Source organism: Canis lupus, chromosome 30 (genome assembly GCF_011100685.1).
Source record: "Canis lupus familiaris isolate Mischka breed German Shepherd chromosome 30, alternate assembly UU_Cfam_GSD_1.0, whole genome shotgun sequence".
NCBI classification, from domain to species: Eukaryota; Metazoa; Chordata; class Mammalia; order Carnivora; family Canidae; genus Canis; species Canis lupus.
Genome location: NC_049251.1, coordinates 1,760,665 through 1,782,394, shown reverse-complemented (window position 1 = coordinate 1,782,394; position 21,730 = coordinate 1,760,665). Strand labels below are relative to the sequence as shown.

At 41.7% G+C, this 21,730-nt stretch overlaps 1 protein-coding gene across 3 annotated transcripts in view; it reads left to right on the top strand.

Annotated features, from left to right (window-relative positions):
- RYR3 (ryanodine receptor 3) overlaps nucleotides 1-21,730 on the top strand; it is a 518,005-nt gene that overhangs the window by 186,625 nt on the left and 309,650 nt on the right. For all 3 annotated transcript variants that reach the window (XM_038579912.1, XM_038579911.1, XM_038579910.1), the window contains exon 3: nucleotides 15,074-15,181. In XM_038579912.1, coding sequence (XP_038435840.1) covers nucleotides 15,074-15,181 — 108 coding nt within the window. The remainder of the gene's footprint in view (nucleotides 1-15,073; nucleotides 15,182-21,730) is intronic.

The following is a 21,730-nucleotide window of genomic DNA, read 5'->3' as shown; positions in this document are numbered from 1 at the left end:
AACAGCTAGAGAGAATACTCTTGGTGGAAAATGAAGCCAAGACAGAGGACTTTTGGGCATTCATGAGAAAGTTTCCAGAGCCTCCTCTGATCACCATTCAAGTTGAAACATAAATGCTGTGTTTTTGCTCATTACCTGGTTTCCCAAGTGAAGTGATGTTAAGAATGTTTTATCTTTAAAGATGGTAAGCCTGGGGGGCTGGGTCCGTTAAGCATCGGCCTGCCTTCGGCTCCAGTCATGATCCTGGGGTCCTGGGATGGAGCCCTGCAGCTATGCCTTGTTCTGCGGGGAGTCTCCTTCTCCCCTCTGCCTCTCCCTCTACTGGTGTGCTTGCACTAGTGCGCTCTACCCCCCTCTCTCCTTCTCTCTCAAATAAATAAATAAAATCTTAAAAAAAAAAAAAAGTCTGACTAACATGTAGGGGTTTTGGCACAGAGCTTGTCTGGAAGGGCAGTGCTTCTCAAACTCGAGCAAGCATATTCTTCCTTCCCGAGCCTTGTATTGGGTGGGGTCAGGAATCTTTTTTTTTTTTTTTTTTTTAACTTCTGTATGATTCTTGTGCAAGTGGTCCTCAGACCACGCTTTCAGAAATTGTTGCGGGGCTGAATTCGCAGTCATCAGCCCTCGACACCTGTTCCCTCGTTTGACTACGTGATGGTACAGTAGCTAGCCTGCTGAGGTACACAGACGTCCTCGTGAAATGGAGCAAAGCTACGCCCTTGACTTCGTTAGCATCCCATTCACACTTACCTGCAGCCTGCCACGGAGCATCCCAATTGCTAGAGTAACAAACCAACTTGCTGCTTTCACAAGATGTACAAGTTTAGTAGGACGCCAAACACGGCTTCCATCTCCCTCTTATTCACGGCGAGCATTGGGACAAATGCCCCTGGGGAGCAAGCGGGTAATTTGGAGCATTTGTCTCCGTAGGATCTTGGCAGGCTTTGCTTAGGTCACCGTGAGCAAGGACTCGGCTTTTTGGGGTGTGCCATCACGCCGCCAGTTTCCATCACTGTGCTCATCCGCTCGCTGGGGGGTGGGGCAGGCGGCTCAGGCAGGTAAGCATCTGGCTCTGCACTTCTGCTCAGGTCGTGAGATCCAATCCTGAGCCTGGCTCCACACTGGGCTGGAGCCTCCTTAAGGCTCTCTCTCTATCCCTTAACCTCTGCCCCTCCCTGCTCTAAAAAAACCCATTCCATCCTGGAGGTGACTCCTGGTTGTCCAGGAGGGGAGGGACAGGAAATGCCACAGTCTGTCCTGCAGCATCTGTCTGCCAGCCTCAGTAGCCGGGGTCGGCTTCCCCGCAGGGCTGAGACAAAGGGAACGCTAGTGGTGGCCCAGGACGTAGGTTTCCTGGCCAGCTTCAAGGATGCTGAGCGATGGGTTGGGTTCAGGTAGGAAGAGACTAAGTCTCCTCATGGTTTCCTTATGTTGATCGGGAGCTGGTTTATGCCCTGAATGAAAGGGATCCGTGATCTCAACGAAGGAAGCTTTGGAGAGAATGGAATATAACTGATCTTCGCAGATGACTGTCCAACTCCTTACTTAGAATGTTTCCTGGTGAGGAGACATTATTGAAGCTCTAACCTGAGGAGGTCATATGCCTCTCCGCTCCCACTCCAGGGAAGCAGTGATGATTATTATCCCTGTGACTTATTCCATAACTAGACGGCTGCATCTCCCACTCTCCTTTCTGTCTATCCCTCGACACCCACCCCCATCCCCTGCTCTGGAAACCGGTAGTTCATTCTCTGTATTTATGGGTCTAGTTTTTTGTTCATTTGGTTTTAGATTCAACGTATAAGTGAAATCATATGGTTTTTGTCTTTCTCTGCCTTATTTCTCTTAGTATAATACCTTTAGGTCCATCCATGCTGCAAATGGCAAGATCTCACTCTTTTTTTTATGGCTGAGTAATTGTGTGTGTGTGTGTGTGTGTGTGTGTATTACATCTTTATCCACTCATCTATAGATGGCACTTGGGTTGCTTGCATATCTTAACTATTGTAAATAAGCTACAACAAACATAGGCACCTGTATCTTTTCAAATTAGTGTATTTGTTTTCTTTGGGTAAATACCCAGTAGTGGAATTGCTAGATCATATGGTAGTTCTGTTTTTAATTTTTTCAGGAACCTCCATATTATTTTCCATGGTAGCTGCACCAGTTTATATTCCCACCCACAGTGTGTTAGAGTCCCTTGTTCTTCACATCCTCACCAACACTTGTCAGAAAAGCCAGATTCAAAAAGATAACACGTTTAAGGCGACACCTCATTGTGGTTTTCGATTTGGATTTCCCGTAATGTTGAACGTTGTTTCATGAGTCTTCTGGCCATCTGTCTGTCTTCTTTGGAAAAAATTTCTATTCACATTTTCTGCCAGTTTTTTAATCATATTTTTTTTTCTTTGATGTTGAGTTGTAAACTCTTTTTGTGTGTTTTGGATATTAACTTTTTACTGGATATATCATTTGCAAATATATTCTCCCATTCAATAGGTTCCCTTTGTGTTTTGTTGTTTCTTTGCTGTGCAAGAGCTTTTTATTTTGGTATAGTTCCCAGAGTTTTTTATTCTGTTTTTTCAAACAGTGCTTATTGTAAGCGATTTCAGCTCCTGCAGCTGCTGACTGATGATGCTGACTCCCTGATGTATGTACATGTTTTAAAAGATCCGTGGTGAGCACTACATGCCCCCTTGCAAATGGGGGCACATCATACTGATCCTTGCATATAGTACTAACCTTTGTAAATCTAAGCATCTAGTGGTAGTAGTTTAGCTCAGACACTATGAGACAGTTTGAATGGATGGGGTCTAGTTCTTTATAAAGGTATGAAAATGCTTTTTCCATATTGGCGAGGGATATTTATGACTGTTATTTACCATCACAAAGGCTTTTTTATAACTGCAAATCTTATGAACATTTGTCCATATAGTCCTGCCAAAATATTTTTTCAATCTAGAACTTAGTTTACAGTGATAGGCTTATTTCTATCAAAGCGAAAACTCCATGTGTGGGCAAAAATAAAAACTGCATTTCCACATTGGAATTTGGATTCAATCTGGGAGTGGGAAGGAGGCATTGGGGAACGAAAAATTCAAACCATTTGGAAGCCAAGCTGTTGTCTTCTTCGTCACCATGAGCTCTGCGCCCACCTGAGATCCTGAGCCCTCCAGCGTGGCAGAGCTGGTGCTGCAGTGAAGGCAGGACCCTGAAGACATGAGTGATGCTGATGAGCAGTGTACCATGGAGAACAGCACTGCCTCTGAGCACCCAACATCTCTCTCCTGTCTGTCAGCCTGCAGTGCCAGCCCAGCATTTGTTCTGCTCTCGGTGGTGCCTCATAAGGCTTTCTTCAACCATCCCCTTCCTGTGCTGTGATGAAATAGCCACAAGACACACATTCTGTCCTGCTGCTGCTGACTGCCTCTGCCTTGGTGACAGAGAGCAGCCTCCCCAGGGTTTCTAGATTCTTTAATGCCCAGATCACCACTCAAAAGGGAGGAGCGAACAAGTGAACTAGAAGGGATACATGGGCAGTCCGATGCTGGTCCATGTTCTTCCACCAACACTAAGGCAAATCAAGCTTGAGACTAACATGCACGTTAGGTTGAGACTAGACTGCTATCAGCCCCCTTGCTTCGGCTTTTACCTCATCCCTTGGTATTTCTTTTTTTTTTTAATTTTTAAAATTTTTAAAAAATTTATAGTCACAGAGAGAGAGGGAGAGAGAGAGAGAGAGAGAGGCAGAGACACAGGCAGAGGGAGAAGCGGGCTCCACGCACCGGGAGCCCGATGTGGGATTCGATCCCGGGTCTCCAGGATCGCGCCCTGGGCCAAAGGCAGGCGCCAAACCGCTGTGCCACCCAGGGATCCCATCCCTTGGTATTTCTGCCTCTTGCACCTTGTTCTACCTCTATCACCCTGTGCCCTGTGCCCCTCCTCTGGCTGACATCTGCGCCCCTGCCACCTCCATGGAACATGGGACATGCATCCTGCTTCCACCACCTTGCTCCCCTGCTGCCTGCCCTCTTTCCTGAGCGCTGCTGTCTTTCCAATCCACAAGCTCTTCAGAGTAATAGCTGCAGCTTTTTCTTGGTCACTCCCATTGGAAACTAGGGATTTTAGGATCTTGTTACTTACCTGCAGGATTTACTGTGTTATCTCTGCCACTCGTGAAGCTAGGGTTTAATTCATGGCCATCATTTTTAAGGACCATATAAAAGAGTCATTATTTTGGTTATCTCAGCCCTGAAATACCAGGTATATTTTGCTGCTCCACTACTCGGTGCGTTTTTGTTTGTTTGTTTGTTTGTTTGTATTTACAGATGCATGGGTTGCAAGTTTTCACCTTTTGGCATCTTTCTTACGTAACATGCTGACCATGCTGGGCAGAGGGGAAACTTGGCTCTATCAAGAATCAAACCAGCCATCCAGCCTGGCACTCATGCTTCCTCCCAGCAGGCAGTTTTACAAGCCAGCTGCCCAGCGTTTTGTCCCTTTTTCCTTATTTTAAAGAACACCAGTTTCACAGTACTCATTTTTGCCAAGCTCTTAGTAATACTCTTCCTCACTGTGCCAGAAACACTGATGCTAGGCAGAAAATAGGTGTCCAGGATGCCTGGATGTTACTTTTTGGTTTGGGCCATTTCGGGCAAGATTCTAAAAACAATAGTCCTATGGATTTCAAACTATTGGGTTACTCACCTGAAAGAGAATTTTATATTTTGATGAATTGAACTCTTTACGGAAGGATCTAGAATGAGAATTGGCTACTCACCAGGATCCTGCATTTACTTGTTTGGTCTGATTATTCTGCAATGTCTCTCAAATTAGGGTCAGACACCTCCTGCTTCAGAGTCACCTGGGATATTCTTTTAAAGGACCGACCTGGAGCCAGGGTCCCAGGAATCTGAAATGTCAGCAGGCTTACCCAGGGGATTCTTGGGCCCATCATATTTCTCCATTAATTCTTCCAGATGGAGCTTTTTTTGTGTTAGCTCTTGCGAGAAATCTGAGGATCATCAAAAAGATAATTGACATTATAGGTATTGCTCTCACTTGAATTAATAAGCTTTCTCCCTAGGAGAGGCTAGACTGTGATGGGTCTGCTGGTCAGTTAAACAGCCAATATCTGGGTATTTCACAGATGGGGAACAGTGATTTTGGGTGTTTTTAGTTCTTCCTCACTTTTAATATTTTATTTTATTTTTTTTAATTTCTTATTTATTTATGATAGTCACAGAGAGAGAGAGAGAGAGAGAGGCAGAGACACAGGCAGAGGGAGAAGCAGGCTCTATGCGCCAGGAGCCCGACATGGGATTCGATCCCGGGTCTCCAGGATCGTGCCCTGGGCCAAAGGCAGGCGCCAAACCACTGCGCCACCCAGGGATCCCTCTTCCTCACTTTTAATTGACATTTCTCAAGGAGACTTTTGTCAAAGGCAAGGACTTTTGTCTTGCAATTTAGATTTCCTGCTTCTAGGTGGCAGTGGCACCTTCCTTGCATAGAAAGTTTCATTGACACTGTTGATGATGACTTGGTCAGTTGAGCATCCAGCTCTTGGTTTCAGCTCAGATCATGATCTCAGGATCTGGGATCAAGCCTCACATTGGGCTTTGTGCTCAGCGGGGGTCCCTGGCTCACTCGTTCTTTCTTTGCCCCTCCCCCCACTTGTGCAGTCTCTCTCTCTCTCTCTCTAAAATAAAATTAATTAATCAAAAAAAAAAAAAAACAACCAAAAATGTTTTAGCAAGTGTTAAGTAAATATTTAGATTCCTAGAAGGTTCCTTTTTTTTTAAAATATCAATACCTTTTAATAACTTGATAAACTTCCTCCTTTTCCTTGAACGTGGTCAACTTATTCCATGCCTTTCCTTGCTCTTGTCTTATAGTAAACTGCAGACCAGCATAGCATCAGGTGCTGCCATTGCTTGCCCATGGCTGTGAATGCTTCTGCTTAGTAAGTCTCCTTGGGCTGCAGCAGTGACTTTCCACAGCTTTCAGTTCTTCCTGGGCAAATCCCTCATCCCTGCAGCAAAGATGCACCTAGGGACACCTGGGTGGCTCAGTCAGTTAAGCGTCCAAATCTTGATTTTGACTCAGGTCATGATCTCAGCGTCCTAAGATTGAGCTTCCCACTGGACATGGAACTGCTTGAAATTCTCCCTCTGCCCTCCACCCCTCCTCACACATATCTACAGACCGGTGGATGCTGAGAGTTGTCACATTCCTATAATTGACTCCTCAGGCATCTATCAGAAGGGACCTTCTTCACTTCTTTTCAGAGGTAACTACCTCTTCCTCCTCTTCATCCTAAAAAGAATGTTTTCCAGCCATATGTTTAGATTTTGTGAGGGGCACCAGGTTGGCTCAGTCAGAAGAGCATATGGCTCTTGATCTTGGGGTTGTAGGTCTGAGCCCCATGTTGGGTATAGAGATAACTTAAACAAAACTTTAAAATATGTGTGTACCTCACCACTTTCATATAATGGCTTTTGTTGGCAAAAATGTAAGCAAAAATTGGAACTCAACTATAATGAATAGTATCTGTATATATTTTCAGAAAGATTCTCCATCCTTTATCATAGCATAATATCAAAACATAAAAAATTAAGCAAGTTTTGGGGTGCCTGGTGGCTCAGTCAACTAAGCATCTGCCTTGGGCTCGGGTCATGATCCCAGAGTCCTGGGATCAAGTTATGCATCCCGCTCCCTCTTAGTGGGGGACTCTGCTTCGGCCTTTGCCACTCCCCTCCATTTGTGCTCTCTCTGACTCTCTGTCTCTCAGATAAAATCTTTGAAAACATCGTTGTTATACATTTTAAAATTTTGTTTCATGATAACTTCTCTTAAATACAGATAGGAAAAGTCTCTGTTCTCAAAATTTTTACAATCTGGGTATGTACATTCTTAAAATCTATACATGTATACCCTTGGTGGAAACCTGTCCCATCATGCCCAGAGTTGAATACTTTTTGGAAGAGAGCACTTATATGGTAAGTCAGTCTCAGATTTTAGGACTGCATATGATTTTGCCTGCCAGGAACATCTGGATTCTGATTATCTCACTAACTGAAGTTGTAGTCTTTGCATTCTCAGTGGCCGTTCCAAAATAGAGAACTTTCTCTGAGTCAAGAATCTAATATGAAGCCCTTAACTTTTTATTAAAGTGTAAGAGTTTAGAGGAGACAGCCTAGTGGTTAGAATTCTGCAAGCTTGGTATAGGGACAGGACCTTCTCTTCAGGAGTACTGACACATGAACAGTCAGAATATTAAGTTTGAAATTCAGGATCTAAGTGCCATTTCCAGTATGCGATCGTGGGAAAGCTTTTTCAGCCTTTGAGTCTGTTTTCTCATCTGTAAAATGGCTATCATATCTTTCCTAAGGGTTGGGGTTAAATGGGAGTATTTATAAATAATTCAGCACAATACCTGGTAAAATTATAGAGATAAGCAAATATATTTAAGATGTATTTAGGGGTTCTATTCTTGTTTCTCCACTTGCCTATGTAAGTTTTACCAAATTCCTTTGTATCTCAGTTGATTTGCCTTGGAAAGGGTTGTAGAATCATCTTCTATTTTTACAGAAATCTGGAAACTAGGCAACATCTTCAGATTTAAACATTCACTATATAATTTTATTCATTATAATCCATCAAAAACTTAGAGGTGACAAAGATAGGCTTAAAAAGTACTTAACTGTGTAAATACTTAAAACCTGGCTGGGACAAGAGGTGGGTATTAGTTTAGTTAATGACTTGTTCTGCCTTTGAAGTATAAACACAATGCAAATAATTATGTATTCTTAATAAGAGAAGAAATCCACAAATGAGCTAATGTTTACTGTAGATGGATGAGATCATATCTGTGGAGTGCTTAAATCACCTGAATTTCAAGCTACACATGCCATCTCTGGCCATCCTGATGCTCTCTCATGGAGGATTGGTCTTATCCAATTCTACTCAGATATGCCAACTGGAATATCTTATGGAGGAGAAATTAGGTTTCTGTGCCAGAAGACTTGGGAAGCCTTCTCATCTATGGTCTTTGAGTTAGGATTATATCAAGCCATCATAGGGTAATGGTTATCAATCTTTTTTTTTAGGTGGTGTGGTGAAATGGAACAAATGGTGCATTTAGAAGCCAGGCCACTGGGGACTAAGTCCATCTTTGCCTGTTAGCACATGGAGTGCTCCTGGAGAAATAGACTCTCATTGTGTACACAGTTTGAAATCTAGAGCCATGAGATTAAACACCAGCCATATTTATTCATGGACTGGACTATCTCAGGCAGCATAAATAGAGCATGAAGGGAGCAATTGAGATACTGTCCTCATTAATAAAATTCAGAAGGTTTGAGGCTTCTGAATAGAGATGTCCTATTGTCAAGGGGCTTGTCAAGGACCTCAACTTTGCCCCAAGTTTTGCTTCTGTCTTGTGGTTCTCCTGTTTGATTACCCTTATTACCATCCCACTGGCCATACTGAGGCACCTTGCTTTAATGTTTTGGCTCACTTGTAGACCAAAATTCTTTCCTGAAATTATGTAATGCAACCAAAAAAAAGGCCAGAGCTTCAAAAATATTTTTTGTTAGACACTAAGGGATAACACAAGAAAAATTAAAATGGAAGTTCAAATATATTCCAACATTCTAGCTTAAAGTTTTTGATTCTTGTGCAGTTAATGTGCTTACTCTTCCTGTCTCTATTTACACGGAAGCCCAGAAGAAAGAAACACCTGACCAAGTTCCTTATTTCTTACCTTCAGTTCTGTCATTGGTTGGATGCTTCTGGAACATCTGCCCAAGAACATCCCACTGGCTACGTTGGCTCTTAATAATGTAGATCAAAGAATGTGAGATTCACTTCTCCCAGCAACCTCAGCTCTGCCTACTTAGTTTTGGCCTCTGTTCTCACAGTCACTGCTGCTCCCCAGATGACTGACACTAGAAATGACCTCACCTTGCAGGTTAGGCTCTGCAGCCTACCCACTTCAGTAGGGCTGAGTCCATGTAAATCCATCAGCACATAAGTATGATACAGTGTCAATCACATGCATCCAGCTGCTCAGTCCTGGGACTGGAATGGGAAGTGTAGATAGAAAAATTAGTAAACGGGATTTGTTCTCTACTTTCTCCTTCCTTTGCTTACTCCCTTACTGATTGATGACACTTGCAAGCGCTTGACCTTTTTCTTTGGGGAGTTGGGTGAAAAAGCAAAGGAATGTCAGGACAGATGTTCTATTAAGCTCATAACTTAAAAATGCTGCTTCAACTAACGGAATTTTAAACAGAAGGGAAGAAGACACGATAAAATGGAAAGAAGAATTCCCCCCATCTTGTTCATTCATTAAACAAAAATTTGAGTTGTTTTTATGTGCCAGGAACTTCTTATTCACATAAATCTTTTTGAAGCCACCCTCCAACCTGGGCTGGGCTTTTTCCTAATCACAACATTGCTGAGAGGGCTCTGTGTCCTACAGGGCATGTAACTCAGACCCCTCAACTTAGCATTGAATATTCTATTTTGCACTGTTTTATAAAGTCTCCTGTACAGGAGATGTCTCTTCAGGTAGGTTAAAAATTCCTTAAAGGACAGAAACCATACCTTATTTTTCTTTTGTCCCCACACAGCAGCTAGTGCAGTACTGACTGTGTATTGCTGTGCTCTCTAAATCCTGGCTGACTTCTTAATGGACTTGGGAAAGGCAAGTGAGGTTAATTGGGCTAATTATGGAGACTGGGTCTCCAGGAATACTCCTATTATGGAGAAGAATATGTGTCATCTTCTCAGATTCCCACTCTTTTCTCAGTTAAGCCTCCCTCTGCTGACATCTGTGGGGATACCCATACAGTCACAGAGACCTCCACTCTCCCATCATTATTCTGTTGGCCCAAATGGGAGGCTCTAGTAAACAATTTGCCAAGCATAACTACAATCTCTATGGTCCTTCTGATATTTGGTATGACTATTCTTGTTGAACCCCAGCCTTTTGTACTCTTTCCCATCCTGTAGAAACACCAGCCATCTTCTCCTCCATCTACATCCAACTAATTGCCAGGTCTTAGCTCTCCTACCTTCTCAAGATTTTTCAAATCCATTCTCTTATCTCCATCTTTAGCACCATTTCTTTAATTCATGCTATTGTCACCTCATAACCAGTACATGGCAACAACCTGCTGTTTGTTTCTCTGCTTTGGTCTAACTTCCTTCAGAGTGGGCCTGCCATGATCTTTCAAAGATGCAAATTTTATTAGATTAATTCCTGCATAACTTCCTTTAGTGACATTCTATTGCTCTGAAGATAAAGTCAAAACTCCTTGACAAGGGGACTCAAGACTCTCTCCGTCTGATGCCTACTTTTTCCTCAGCCTTGCTTCTCAACTCCCTTTGCTTGCTTCCCTTCTGCTTTCTTCACCATCTCCCTCATCTGTCTCCCCTCCCCATCTTTCTGCCCAGCCAGGTTCAGTTCTGTGTGCTTCCTCACTTTCTTATTCACCCTGGGCCTTTTGAAATATATTTTGGAGGGGATCCCTGGGTGGCTCAGCAGTTTAGTGCCTGCCTTTGGCCCAGGGCACGATCCTGGAGTCCTGGGATCGAGTCCCGCATCGGGCTCCCGGCATGGAGCCTGTTTCTCCCTCCTCCTGTGTCTCTGCCTCTTTCTCTCTCTCTCTCTATCATAAATAAATAAATAAATAAATAAATAAATAAATAAATAAATAAATAAATATTAAAAAAAAGAAATATATTTTGGAAATTGTCTGTTTGCTTTCCTGACACTCTACTTAACCATCCAACCTTAAAGGGTGGGGGCAATTGCCTTATCCTTATGCACAGTAAGAATTTCAAAAATACTAGATCTATATAAATGAATATATAAGTGATTTATTGATGTTTTTATTCCACTGCTCTGTGATAATATCTGATATTTGTTTCTATGTATCAGACCCTATCTTAAGGTCTTTAAACATAAAAACTGTCTACTCTGAGAAATAGATGATATCGTATCTCTATTTTACAGATAAGGAAACTGAGATAGAGGACACTAAGTTACCTACTTATCCTCATTCAACTAATAACCCATTCAACTCATTCAACCTCATTGAACAGATATAGGACCTCAGGCAGTCCTATGCTAGAGTATTCACACTTAATATACCCTCTATTGCTTTTAATTCAAAGTTATTGATACACAGAGTCCTGGCTGTGTGAGAACCAGATAGATTAATGAAGTGGAAGGAGACCCATTGCAATGAAAGAAAAGGGGCCTTTTGAATCATAAGAGGTTTGAGGAAGGGCCCAGCCAGGCAGGTGAGTGCTCAGTACAATTTATTTGCATCCACAGTCACCATCACCACATACTCTCAGATATTCTAGAACACAGAGTCCACTCAGAAAGACTGGAGTACTTGCTGTTCTTTGTACTGGGGATACCAAAAGTAGAATGACACAGATTTTTCAAGATACCCACAATCTAGTGAGACAGACTGCACTGCATGAAGAATTAGATAACCAGAACAGAGTGTGGGAAACAGTGTAGTAGAAAGATGACAGCCCCCCCCCCCCCGCCCCCTGCTTTAAATGACTCCCGTTTTCTTCCTCCAAAAGCTTGGCTAATACAAGCTAGCACAGTGCTGAGTGCATATTGCAAGGTACTAGGTGGAAAAAATGCTATGTGAATGTGATAACAAGAGTAGCAGATTCCCACCATCTTGCTTTTGGTAAACCTCAAAAAAACTTTCAGTGCAGTGAGGAAAATGTTACATAGACTTACGAAACATGTAGAGTCCACAGGCCTTCCTTTCTACTACTTTCACCTAGTTCCGGGCTTTCTCAGGGCCCTGGAATCTCAAGGTTTTCTGTAGGACATTTGGGAATGTAGTGCTTCTCTAGGCAGAGGACAGAGCTGGGGAGAGAGATGAAGAGCTATTTCAGAACAGATGTCAACAGAGTCCTTCTCTCTGTGCTGAGAATCTGTAAACACATGTGGCATGCCTGCCAGGCAGAGTGACTGAGGCACAGGCTCCAGAGCCCAGAGACAATGAGCTGACCTCCTGGGGGACTCTCACACTGCAAGCAAATTAGCTTTGATGGACAAGTGGCCTTTGCTCATTCTTGAAGAACATGGAGGTGGGTGGGAGCTCAGGCTGGTGTGAAGGATGGCAGCTGGTGTAGCAGGTCAGGTGGCTCTGTGTGCGCTCTGTACTCCATTTATGTCACAAGTTACTACTTGCGTTTTGTTTCTTTCCAGATACTCCTGTTGCCCTGTCTTCTCCCTTGCCACTGCCTACATGTCCTTCTGTGTGCTGTTCGACTGGTGGACCTCACCCCTAAGCACAGGCTCTAGGCAGGGACTGCACTCTAGAAGTGGAAAAATTCAGCTGTAAGGAGACTGTGTAGAACAGTACAGGTCTAGTGCTCTCCTTTGTGATGCTTTCTCCCTGCGCCCACTATCTCCCACTCAAATGTGCCCATTTGCACCAGTAATTAAGTCATGACCACCATGGGACTTTTAGTATCTGGAGGGAAAAGAATAATATAATTGGAGCATATCTAGTGTCTGTATTATGGGTAGGTCCTACATCAGGATGGATGATGGCAGTGCTGGCAGAGGAGTGTTCCTGTCTCCTGTCCAAGTAAACCAAACATGGGGAAAAAAGAAAAGTGATGTAGAATCACACAGTCTCATGCCAGGACAGGATCTCTAGCACTTAGGCCTGTGAATACTTACATCTAAAGGAGAATGGACTAAGCAGGGATCTTATAAAAGTGGGTGTGGATGTTGAAATCACTCAGTTGATTAGCAAAAAGTATCCTTTAGAGTACCAACTCTAATTGTAGACATTCCTGAATAGAAAATCTCCAAATCACTTGTTTTAGTAAAGTGGAAGAGGAAGAAACACTCAAACCCTGACTCTTGCTTCCTATTCTGTTGACATGAGATCCAGGTAGACTAAAAAGTGGTGGGAAAGAACCTCTGTAAAAGTTTCTGCAATGGCATCGTTTTTGGGGAAACAGAGTTAGAAGACATATGTTTATGGCATAAGGCCTTTAGGGAAATGTATTATCATATTGTATGCTACTTATAATGATGCCATGTGTACTCTAGAAACATTTTCTGGATGTGACACTCTGCCCTGCATTAACATCTGTTTGCTCACTCACATCCCATATAAATGAGGTAATTACCTACAGCAAGAACAGACTTTGAAAACAAAGCAAGAAATATATAAAAAACTGTTGTCTCTTGATTATAGTTTCTCCTGTAGTCATTTTCATAAAAAGAACTGGGCAATTGTGTGTCATACTAGAATTCTAGGAAGACTTTTTTTGGGGATTTCGGACCATGGTCACCCTGAGTAGAAATATACGTAGTAGAAGAGTCCTCAAAATTGAAGTGGCCTATAGGCTTACCCATTCTTGGCTTGAGGATCTGAAAACTTTAATAAAGGGAAATAGTAGGTCCAGCAAGTAGAACATCATTTTATTTGAGGGCATTGAGGTTAGGGGAGAATGAAGAATGTAAAAAACACTTCAAAATTAAAGGAACTGAAAGATTACCAATTTATTATCTTAGCAATGAAAATGTTGAAGTCAGTGATTATCTGTGCCTTAGCAGGCTTGCTTTAGCTTTTATTTTTTTAAAAATATTTTATTTATTGAGAGGCAGAGAGATAGAGAGCACAAGTGGGGAGAGAAGCAGAGGGAAAGAGAGAAGTAGATTCCCTGCTAGGCAGGGAGGCCGATGCGGGGCTCAATCCCAGGACCCTGGGATCATGACCTGAGGTGAAGGGAGATGCTTAACTGAATAAGCCACCCCATATCCCTTTCTTTAGCTTTTTAAATTGGAGCTCTATGGAAACAGCTTTACCTGTCTCAGAGTATTAGACATAGCTGTTGGTGACTTCTGGACCTCGTTCCTCATTCCTGTTATTCTCCTGTATCTGTGTGCTCCAGTATCCTGTAGGAAACAGAGGCTTAGTATGCAAGGGAAACTATTCCCAAGGGAAATAGTGTGTCATGAAACTAGACTATAATGTCCTATGGAGCAATGATGTTGTGTGTCACTATCAAGCACTGTGTTTTATATAAATGTAATACTTAAATATTTGCAGGTTGAAAATATTCTAGTTGTGAAAATATCTTTATTATTTCCATCAGTGGCAGGAACAGTATAAGTTGAGTGGGACTTTGGAGACTGTCTGCCTGGATTTGAATCCAATTCTGACAAATAGAAGCCATGACCTTAGGCAGATGGCCTAACTTCTCTATGCCTTAGTTTTGCTGGCTGTAAACTGGAATGTTAATAATTCCTATCTTACAGGGTGGTCGTGAGGATTAAGGGAGTTAATATGGTCAAAGCACTTAGAACAGTGCTTGGCACAGAGAATGTACTCAGTGAGCAGTAGCTATTACTGGTCAGTATGGAGCAAAGGCTGTCTTTAACTGTTGTTGAGAAATGTGCCAGAACGACCATGAATATGATATCACCTGAGCACATAGTAGAGTGATTGTCCTAGGGGTCATCAATTCCTATAGTTTTGGATATTCCTTTGTTCAGACCTATCTTTGTGTAGCTCTAAATTCTCTCTGTCACCCCTTTTTATGCTGCAGTTTCCAGGTTTTTCTTAAGTAAATAGACTCCCTGTCATGGTCACTATTGTCCAGAGCTGCATTGTGGTCTGTCCGTTGCCCTCTTACAAATTATTGTGGATGAGGTCCCAGTGTCTTTCTTCCTTTGGTACTGCTTAGGCATTAGTGTGGATCAGTGTACCTTTCCCTTCTTCAACACGGCTGTGTGTGTGCACTTCTCCTCTACATACCACAAGCCACACTTAGGTTGCTCCTGACACCTTGGTCACTGTGTCCTTGCAAATTAGGGATTTTCTTCTTTGCATCCTTTAGAATCCAGCTTGAAACCCATCCTACCTTGAATAAGGAGAAATCTACATTCCTGCTCATTCATCCATCCACCTATCACTGATTCATAGGCTCTTTGCCCTTGAGGTTGTTCTTGTTTGGTCCCCAGCTGGTGTGAGCAGGTATCCTCATTCTGGTTTTATTTCCACAGTACGTTCCTCCAGATCTCTGTGTCTGCAATTTTGTGCTGGAACAGTCCCTCTCTGTGAGAGCCCTGCAGGAGATGCTTGCCAACACAGGTGAAAATGGTGGTGAAGGGGTAAGTACCTGATTCACATTCCTGGTGGGTATTGGGACGCAGCACAGCCTGGAAGTGCATGCTTCATTTCATTCCTCCAGTTCCAAACCAGGAAACCTTCAGATCCTTGAGCTGATCCACCTAGAGATACTAAATCTTTCTGTGTTTAACTCTTAATGTTGAGCAGCCTTAATTCTGAGTCCGTTGATTAATCAGCTTCCACCAGAAAATGGAAGAGATCACCATTGATGCTGCATGAGCAGGGCATAGGACATTGAATCTACTCCCCCTTCCCTAACCTGTAACTCACCAGGAAATGTGAGGAGGGTGTTGAGAGGGAGGATGCCAGTTAGGCAGTTATTTTTCTTGGAAAAAATTCATCGGAGATTTATGACTGCCCACAATGAAGTATAACTAGGTTATTAGCAGTTTGGTGAGGATTTCTGGTAGAATTCAGTCTTTGACTCCCAGGGCTCCATGATTTCACTCATGATGAGAAAATATAGAGTGGTCTTGAGTTTCTATTGTTAGTAGAATGGTCCTAAGTATTAAACTGAGGGGTTATGCTCCATACCTCTCATGTCAGAATGGCTTTAATCATAGACTTTGGACTTATTTTGACTCTTTCTTTCCCAAATGACCTACATCTATTTATATCCATGTATTATCAGCTATTTTAATTCTGTGACCTGAATATCTCAAATCCAAATCTCTGTCTCTATCTCCCCTAGATATTGCTCTAGATGGCTAGACTCTGTCTTCTATATTATAGCAGGAGCTTAACTGCTTTGATTTCTCCTATACTTATCCACCCTCACCACCATTTTTTTATTCTATTCTATTATTATGTTTTTTCCAAAATACAGATCTAATCATTATACTTACCTGTTTTAAAACCCTTTGTCTTCCCATTACCTTGAGAAAAATTCCAAATTCCTAAGCTAGACATAAAACCCTTCAGGATTTATGAGCCCAGTCACTCACCACTTTCCCCCAGGCACTCCGTGTCCCAGTCATTCCGAATTCTTTTGACCTCCTCAAATATGACAGTGCTCTCTTGCCTCTGATCATGTGTGTCAGCTCTTCCCTTCATTTAGAACAGCTTCCCTGTTCCCTCTCTTCCCCTGTGTAATGGGAACTTCCCTCTACTGCTCATTCAAGGAGCCAGTTTCAGTAGTGGATCCACTGAGAAGTCTTTGTTGAGCCCACAAGTCTGGGATAGGTGCCCCTGCAGAGCAACAGTCAGTAAATAGTTCTCCTCTTTCTGTACTGTAATTGCAAGTCTGATTTCCTGCATCTAATACTGGGGAGTAAACTGCATGTAGGTAGAACAATTTGTAGTACGTAGCACAATTTATTCTCACTTGACTCCAATGAACTCATAAATAATAAAGAAATGTTTCAGGGATCCCTGGATGGCTCAGCAGTTTAGCACCTGCCTTGGGCCCGGGGCATGATCCTGGAGTCCTGGGATCAAGTCCCGCATCGGGCTCCCTGTGTGTAGCCTACTTCTCCCTCTGCTTTTCTTTCTCTGTGTCTCTCATGAATAAATAAATAAAATAAAAAAAAAAAAGAAAAAAGAAAGAAATGTTTCATTTATGGTAGAAGAAATGATGACCAAGGACTCAAGGGAACCAGTACATGTAGGTCATCTTCCAGCTCGTAGTGTGATCTTACACAAGAATTATCTCTTGGGCCCATTGTATTCTCACCTATATAATTAGAATGTTTCATTAGTTTTCTAGGATCCTTAACACCAGTGTTTATAATTCTTTGCTCTTTTGGTTTAAAATAATATGCTTTTGTCAGCCACCTCAGAATAGCTTTGTTTTGTACTGGAGAGTGTTAACACAGTTGAGTCTTTGTTTTTTGCATGTTCACTGAAGTCTGTGTCACTTCCCTCTTGCATTGACCTTAGTACCAACGCTTTCCTCTATAGGCATATATCTTTCAGCTCAGTGGAACAAATCTATTTTTAATTCCTGATTCTTTTTCCAAAATCAGCAACTCCTCATGTATAGACCTCTTTGGTGAGGGGGAGCTGATTGATTTGGAATATTAGCACTTTAAGTTTCAAACAAGATCAGCTAGACTCTGCCAACTTATGGCCCAATGACAGAAATTGGGAAGATAGAGAGAAGCAATGTTAACTGGAGAATTATCCCTTAGGCAGTCTCTTATCCTGTTTTGTTCGAAAAGTGTATTTAAAAGGGCTTCTTTTTCATTAAGCTTGTGTGTTTCAAGAAGTTCTGTACATGACAAAGTAAATTCAGAAATTCTGGTTATAATTCTCGCTTTTCTTAATTGCCATGCACTTAAATGATAGTCTTAACTTGGTTTGTCTTAAAGAATAAATAGCAATTCATTTTCCAAAAATAATGTAGATATCAACTTGATAAGAATGAATACTTAATTTTGGAACATACAAATAAGACCTACCTTAAATACCAGCCCTGTTGTAGAATTTTACTCAATATAATTATGTATTTCAGGGGCCATCTTTAATTTGCCCTATTTAAAAACCAGTATGTTAAATCTTTCTGGGTGATTCATTCTTTTTAAAAACTTGAGTCCACAATAAAGGATCCATGACATTTTTATTAAATATTCATTGGATAACAATAATCACCAGGTTGGGTCAGACTCTGAAATTTCCCATATATGTTGTGTTGACTTTTTGTGCTATTTTACCAGACAAAGAGAATATAATAGTTCTCATCTTGACACATTTGCTATCATCATCATCATTATCATCACTGACCAGCCATCTTAGAGTTAGAAGGAAGGGACTTGGAAGGAGAGCTGGAATACTGATAGGAAAGGGAACTCTTTTGAAATTATTAAGACGTTATTTGTTGCTAGTTGTATGAACTAGTCACCTGGCTAACAGCATTCCAAGAGGCTATGTAACCCTCTTGGAATGCTCTCACAATTCCATCCGGGCTCTGGATCTTTATTATGAGAAATAATATTTTAATATAACCTCTTAAGTCTGATTGTTTTACTTTCTTGAAGTGATTTCTGTGCACATTTACCATTAGTACTTAATTTAATTTTAGACGATATTCAGCAGGGAAGAAAAAAGGGGGGTGGGAGGAAGTGAGTTAACATGACAGACTATAATGATTCTCTGGGAAGCCTGGGGATGTTTGAGTGGGATGATGTTTCCTTTCTTTGCCAGTCCATTCTGTTTGGAAATAGGCATTTACTGCTTTTAAATAGATATTACTTTCACTAATGATTATGACTGCCACCAAATGGGATGCTTTGAAGAGTGTAATTTTTCCTTCTAGCCATAAATTGTTCCTCGTGTGGTGTGTCTGTTCACTGCTGTGCAGCAACTGAACATGTTTAAAAATGACTTTGGTTGTTTGTTTATTCATTTGATCATGTGCAGAAGTATTTTTGCAAGGATTTACAATTCTACAGCACTTCCCCTTGCCAAAAAAGAAAACAAAGGTGTCCAGTTTTGTTTAACAACAAGAGTTTCTTATTGAATCATCCTCAGCTATAGCGAGTAGCCTTTCAGCTTTATGTTGAAAAGGAGAAAAAATGAGGCAGAGAACATGCGGTGCCCCCCACAGTCCACCCTAGCTGAATTCATCTTTGGGTCAACTTGACTCTGATTAAATCCTGTCTGATTTTATTCTGGAGAAAATCACCAAGAGAGAGATATTTGACATTGTGGCCAATTAAATGGCTGGAGTTGGAAGTAAAACCCCTGCATACAAATATTAAAATATTTTCACATTTTTGTTTGATCAGGCCTACAGTATGTGAAATACCCAGCCACTTTCAGCAGGACATGGCACTAAACGAGATGTCACCATTGACCTCTGAGCCCTCAGTCCCACCGTCCCTTACAAATGACTTTGATAGAGGGCAAGCAGCATTGGTAGTGAAAAGAGCTGTCTTTAGAGCCAGATGTGTTTTCCCTCCAGGCTATGTGTATCAAGTGACCTTTGGGGCAAATTATTTTTCCTTTCTGTACCCTACTTTCCAGATCTTAAAAATGCAACCTACCTCATAGTATTGGGTGAAAATTCAATGATTGCAATCTTTACAAGTGCAGAAAATATATACTGGTTCCTCTTCATCTCTGCCCTACTCCCTCCTTTCACATTCAGATACCTCACAGGAAGAAGGCCACACTACATGACCGGGTGCACAGAACTCCACAGAACAAGTGGGTTTTGACGTGAATGGACATCATGTTTCTAAAAGTGAAAGGCCTTGATTAACACAATTACCAGCTGCACTCCTCCTGATAAGGGCTCTGGTTTTCTCTAAAACTTGACTTAATCATTGTTAGACTTCTACCACTTAAAAAAAAAAAACCCACACACAAACATAAAATGCATTAATGTTATTGCCATATTAATGTTATACTTTAGATAAGACAAAACACATAACATCATGAATGCATAAAATCATGCTTTGCTTTAGGTGCTGTATTTAGTCTAGAATGCTCATACACAATTAGCCTTTTAACCTTGACTGGGAAGTGTGACCTGGAAAGATAATATTTCTAGAAGGACTTTTCTCACAGGTATCCTCACTGGGATGTAGTTCTTTAATTTCCCATAATGCTTATGTGATAGTCCTAGTAACCCTAAAAGGAGCATCAGGTTGCTTTCATTTGCCCTGTCTCTAGAGTGGGACTACTACATGCAACACAGCTGCTAGAGAAATGTACAAATGTGGTATACACGGTTGACATGTCTGAGTGATGAGCCTGTGCCTTCTGAGAATCTAGGGGTTGTTTCCTGGCACTGTGTGACCTTATAATGGGCAGTGACACTTAATCTTACATTACACTGTCTTTGTGTAAAGGTCGTTAAAGTACATTTATGAGATACTTAGCTTGTGGTCAAGTTTAGGACGTTCATCCATTTTATAAAGTCACAGAAAGATAATATCATTTAAAAAGAATCTGTGAAAGATAAACATCTACCCTGAGATTGTTAGGTAATGAACGAATCAAAACAGGTGCTGATGAGGAGAGTTAGAAGCCCCTCAACTAAAGTTTGAACTTTAACTGTGCCCAGACTTAGAGATCTTGTATGAATTCATCTAGAATGAAGAACACCAAGAGGATTCTTACCTCTTGGTAAGGAATCCTTGACCCTGGGTTCCCACCATTTCTATATTGTAGAAGGGATATCCCATCATCCAGATTTAGCCTCTCAATCTGAGGTTTTTGCCTTTCTTTAATAGTTGCCAGAAAAGAACCAGAATGAGAATTGATTTTGGTATCTGTATGGAAAGGGAACAAGACTGATGGAGGAACTATGTACACAGTTCTAAATAAACGTCATCCCGATTGACATTTTTTTAAAGACTACGTTTTTTTTAAAGATTTTATTTATTCATGAGAGGTAGAGACACAGGCAGAGGGAGAAGCAGGCTCCCTGCAGGGACCCCAATGCAGGACTCAATCTCAGATCCCGGGATCACACTCGGAGCCAAAGGCAGACGCCCAACTGCTGAGCCACTCAGGCATTCCAAAACTACATTTAAGAGAAATTATTTAATAAATAAAATCTAGCACTAAGCATTAATTACACCTTTAGAAGGGTGCATAAGATTTCCTTTGGAGAAAACTACAAAGTCCCTTCTGCAGGTATTATGATCTGAGTCCTAGGACCTGCCTGTATGTGCCCTAAAGCCAGAGCAGGCAGGATACATCAAAATGGCCCCATTAGGCATTCAAATCTGAACTTTCTTTGCACTAATCTGTAAAAGCCACTGTCTCAGGCTCCCTGAGCCCCTCTTCAGTGCCCACACCTGGGAGTCCACTGCCGCCACAGTTCCAGTGCCTGTGAGGTGGCTCATCTTGGGGAAGTTCCTCCCCCTGCCTACTGCCTAACTAGAGTAGGATGCCTTGGCACTAATTTCTACTTAACTTGCCCCTGCTTTTTCTTTTGAAGTGGAGAAAAATAACTTTCTGATTTGGGTTCTTCCCTTTCTATTATAACTTACAGCTGGTTGTCCATCCCTGCTACAAAAATAATATTTTTGTATTTAAAAAATAATTAAACCTATTTGATGAAATAGTTCTTACATGTGAAAAAGAGCTTGGGGAAGGTTATATGTCAAAAACTACTCTTTAAAAATTTGTCCTGTGTATGGAACTGGAGGGTATTATGCTGAGTGAAATAAGTCAATCAGAGAAGGACAAACATTATATGTTCTCATTCATTTGGGGAATATAAATAATAGTGAAAGGGAATATAAGGGAAGGGAGAAGAAATGTGTGGGAAATATCAGAAAGGGAGACAGAACGTAAAGACTGCTAACTCTGGGAAACGAACTAGGGGTGGTAGAAGGGGAGGAGGGTGAGGGTGAATGGGTGACGGGCACTGAGGGGGGCACTTGACGGGATGAGCACTGGGTGTTATTCTGTATGTTGGCAAATTGAACACCAATAAAAAATAAATTTATTATTAAAAAAAATAAAAAATAAAATAAAAATCTGTCCTGTGTTAGAGTTCACTCAGGGTGGAGGTAGCCTGTTGGAGGGATGAACCTGAGAGACAGGTGAACCACCTGTACAGTACTGGCGTTGCC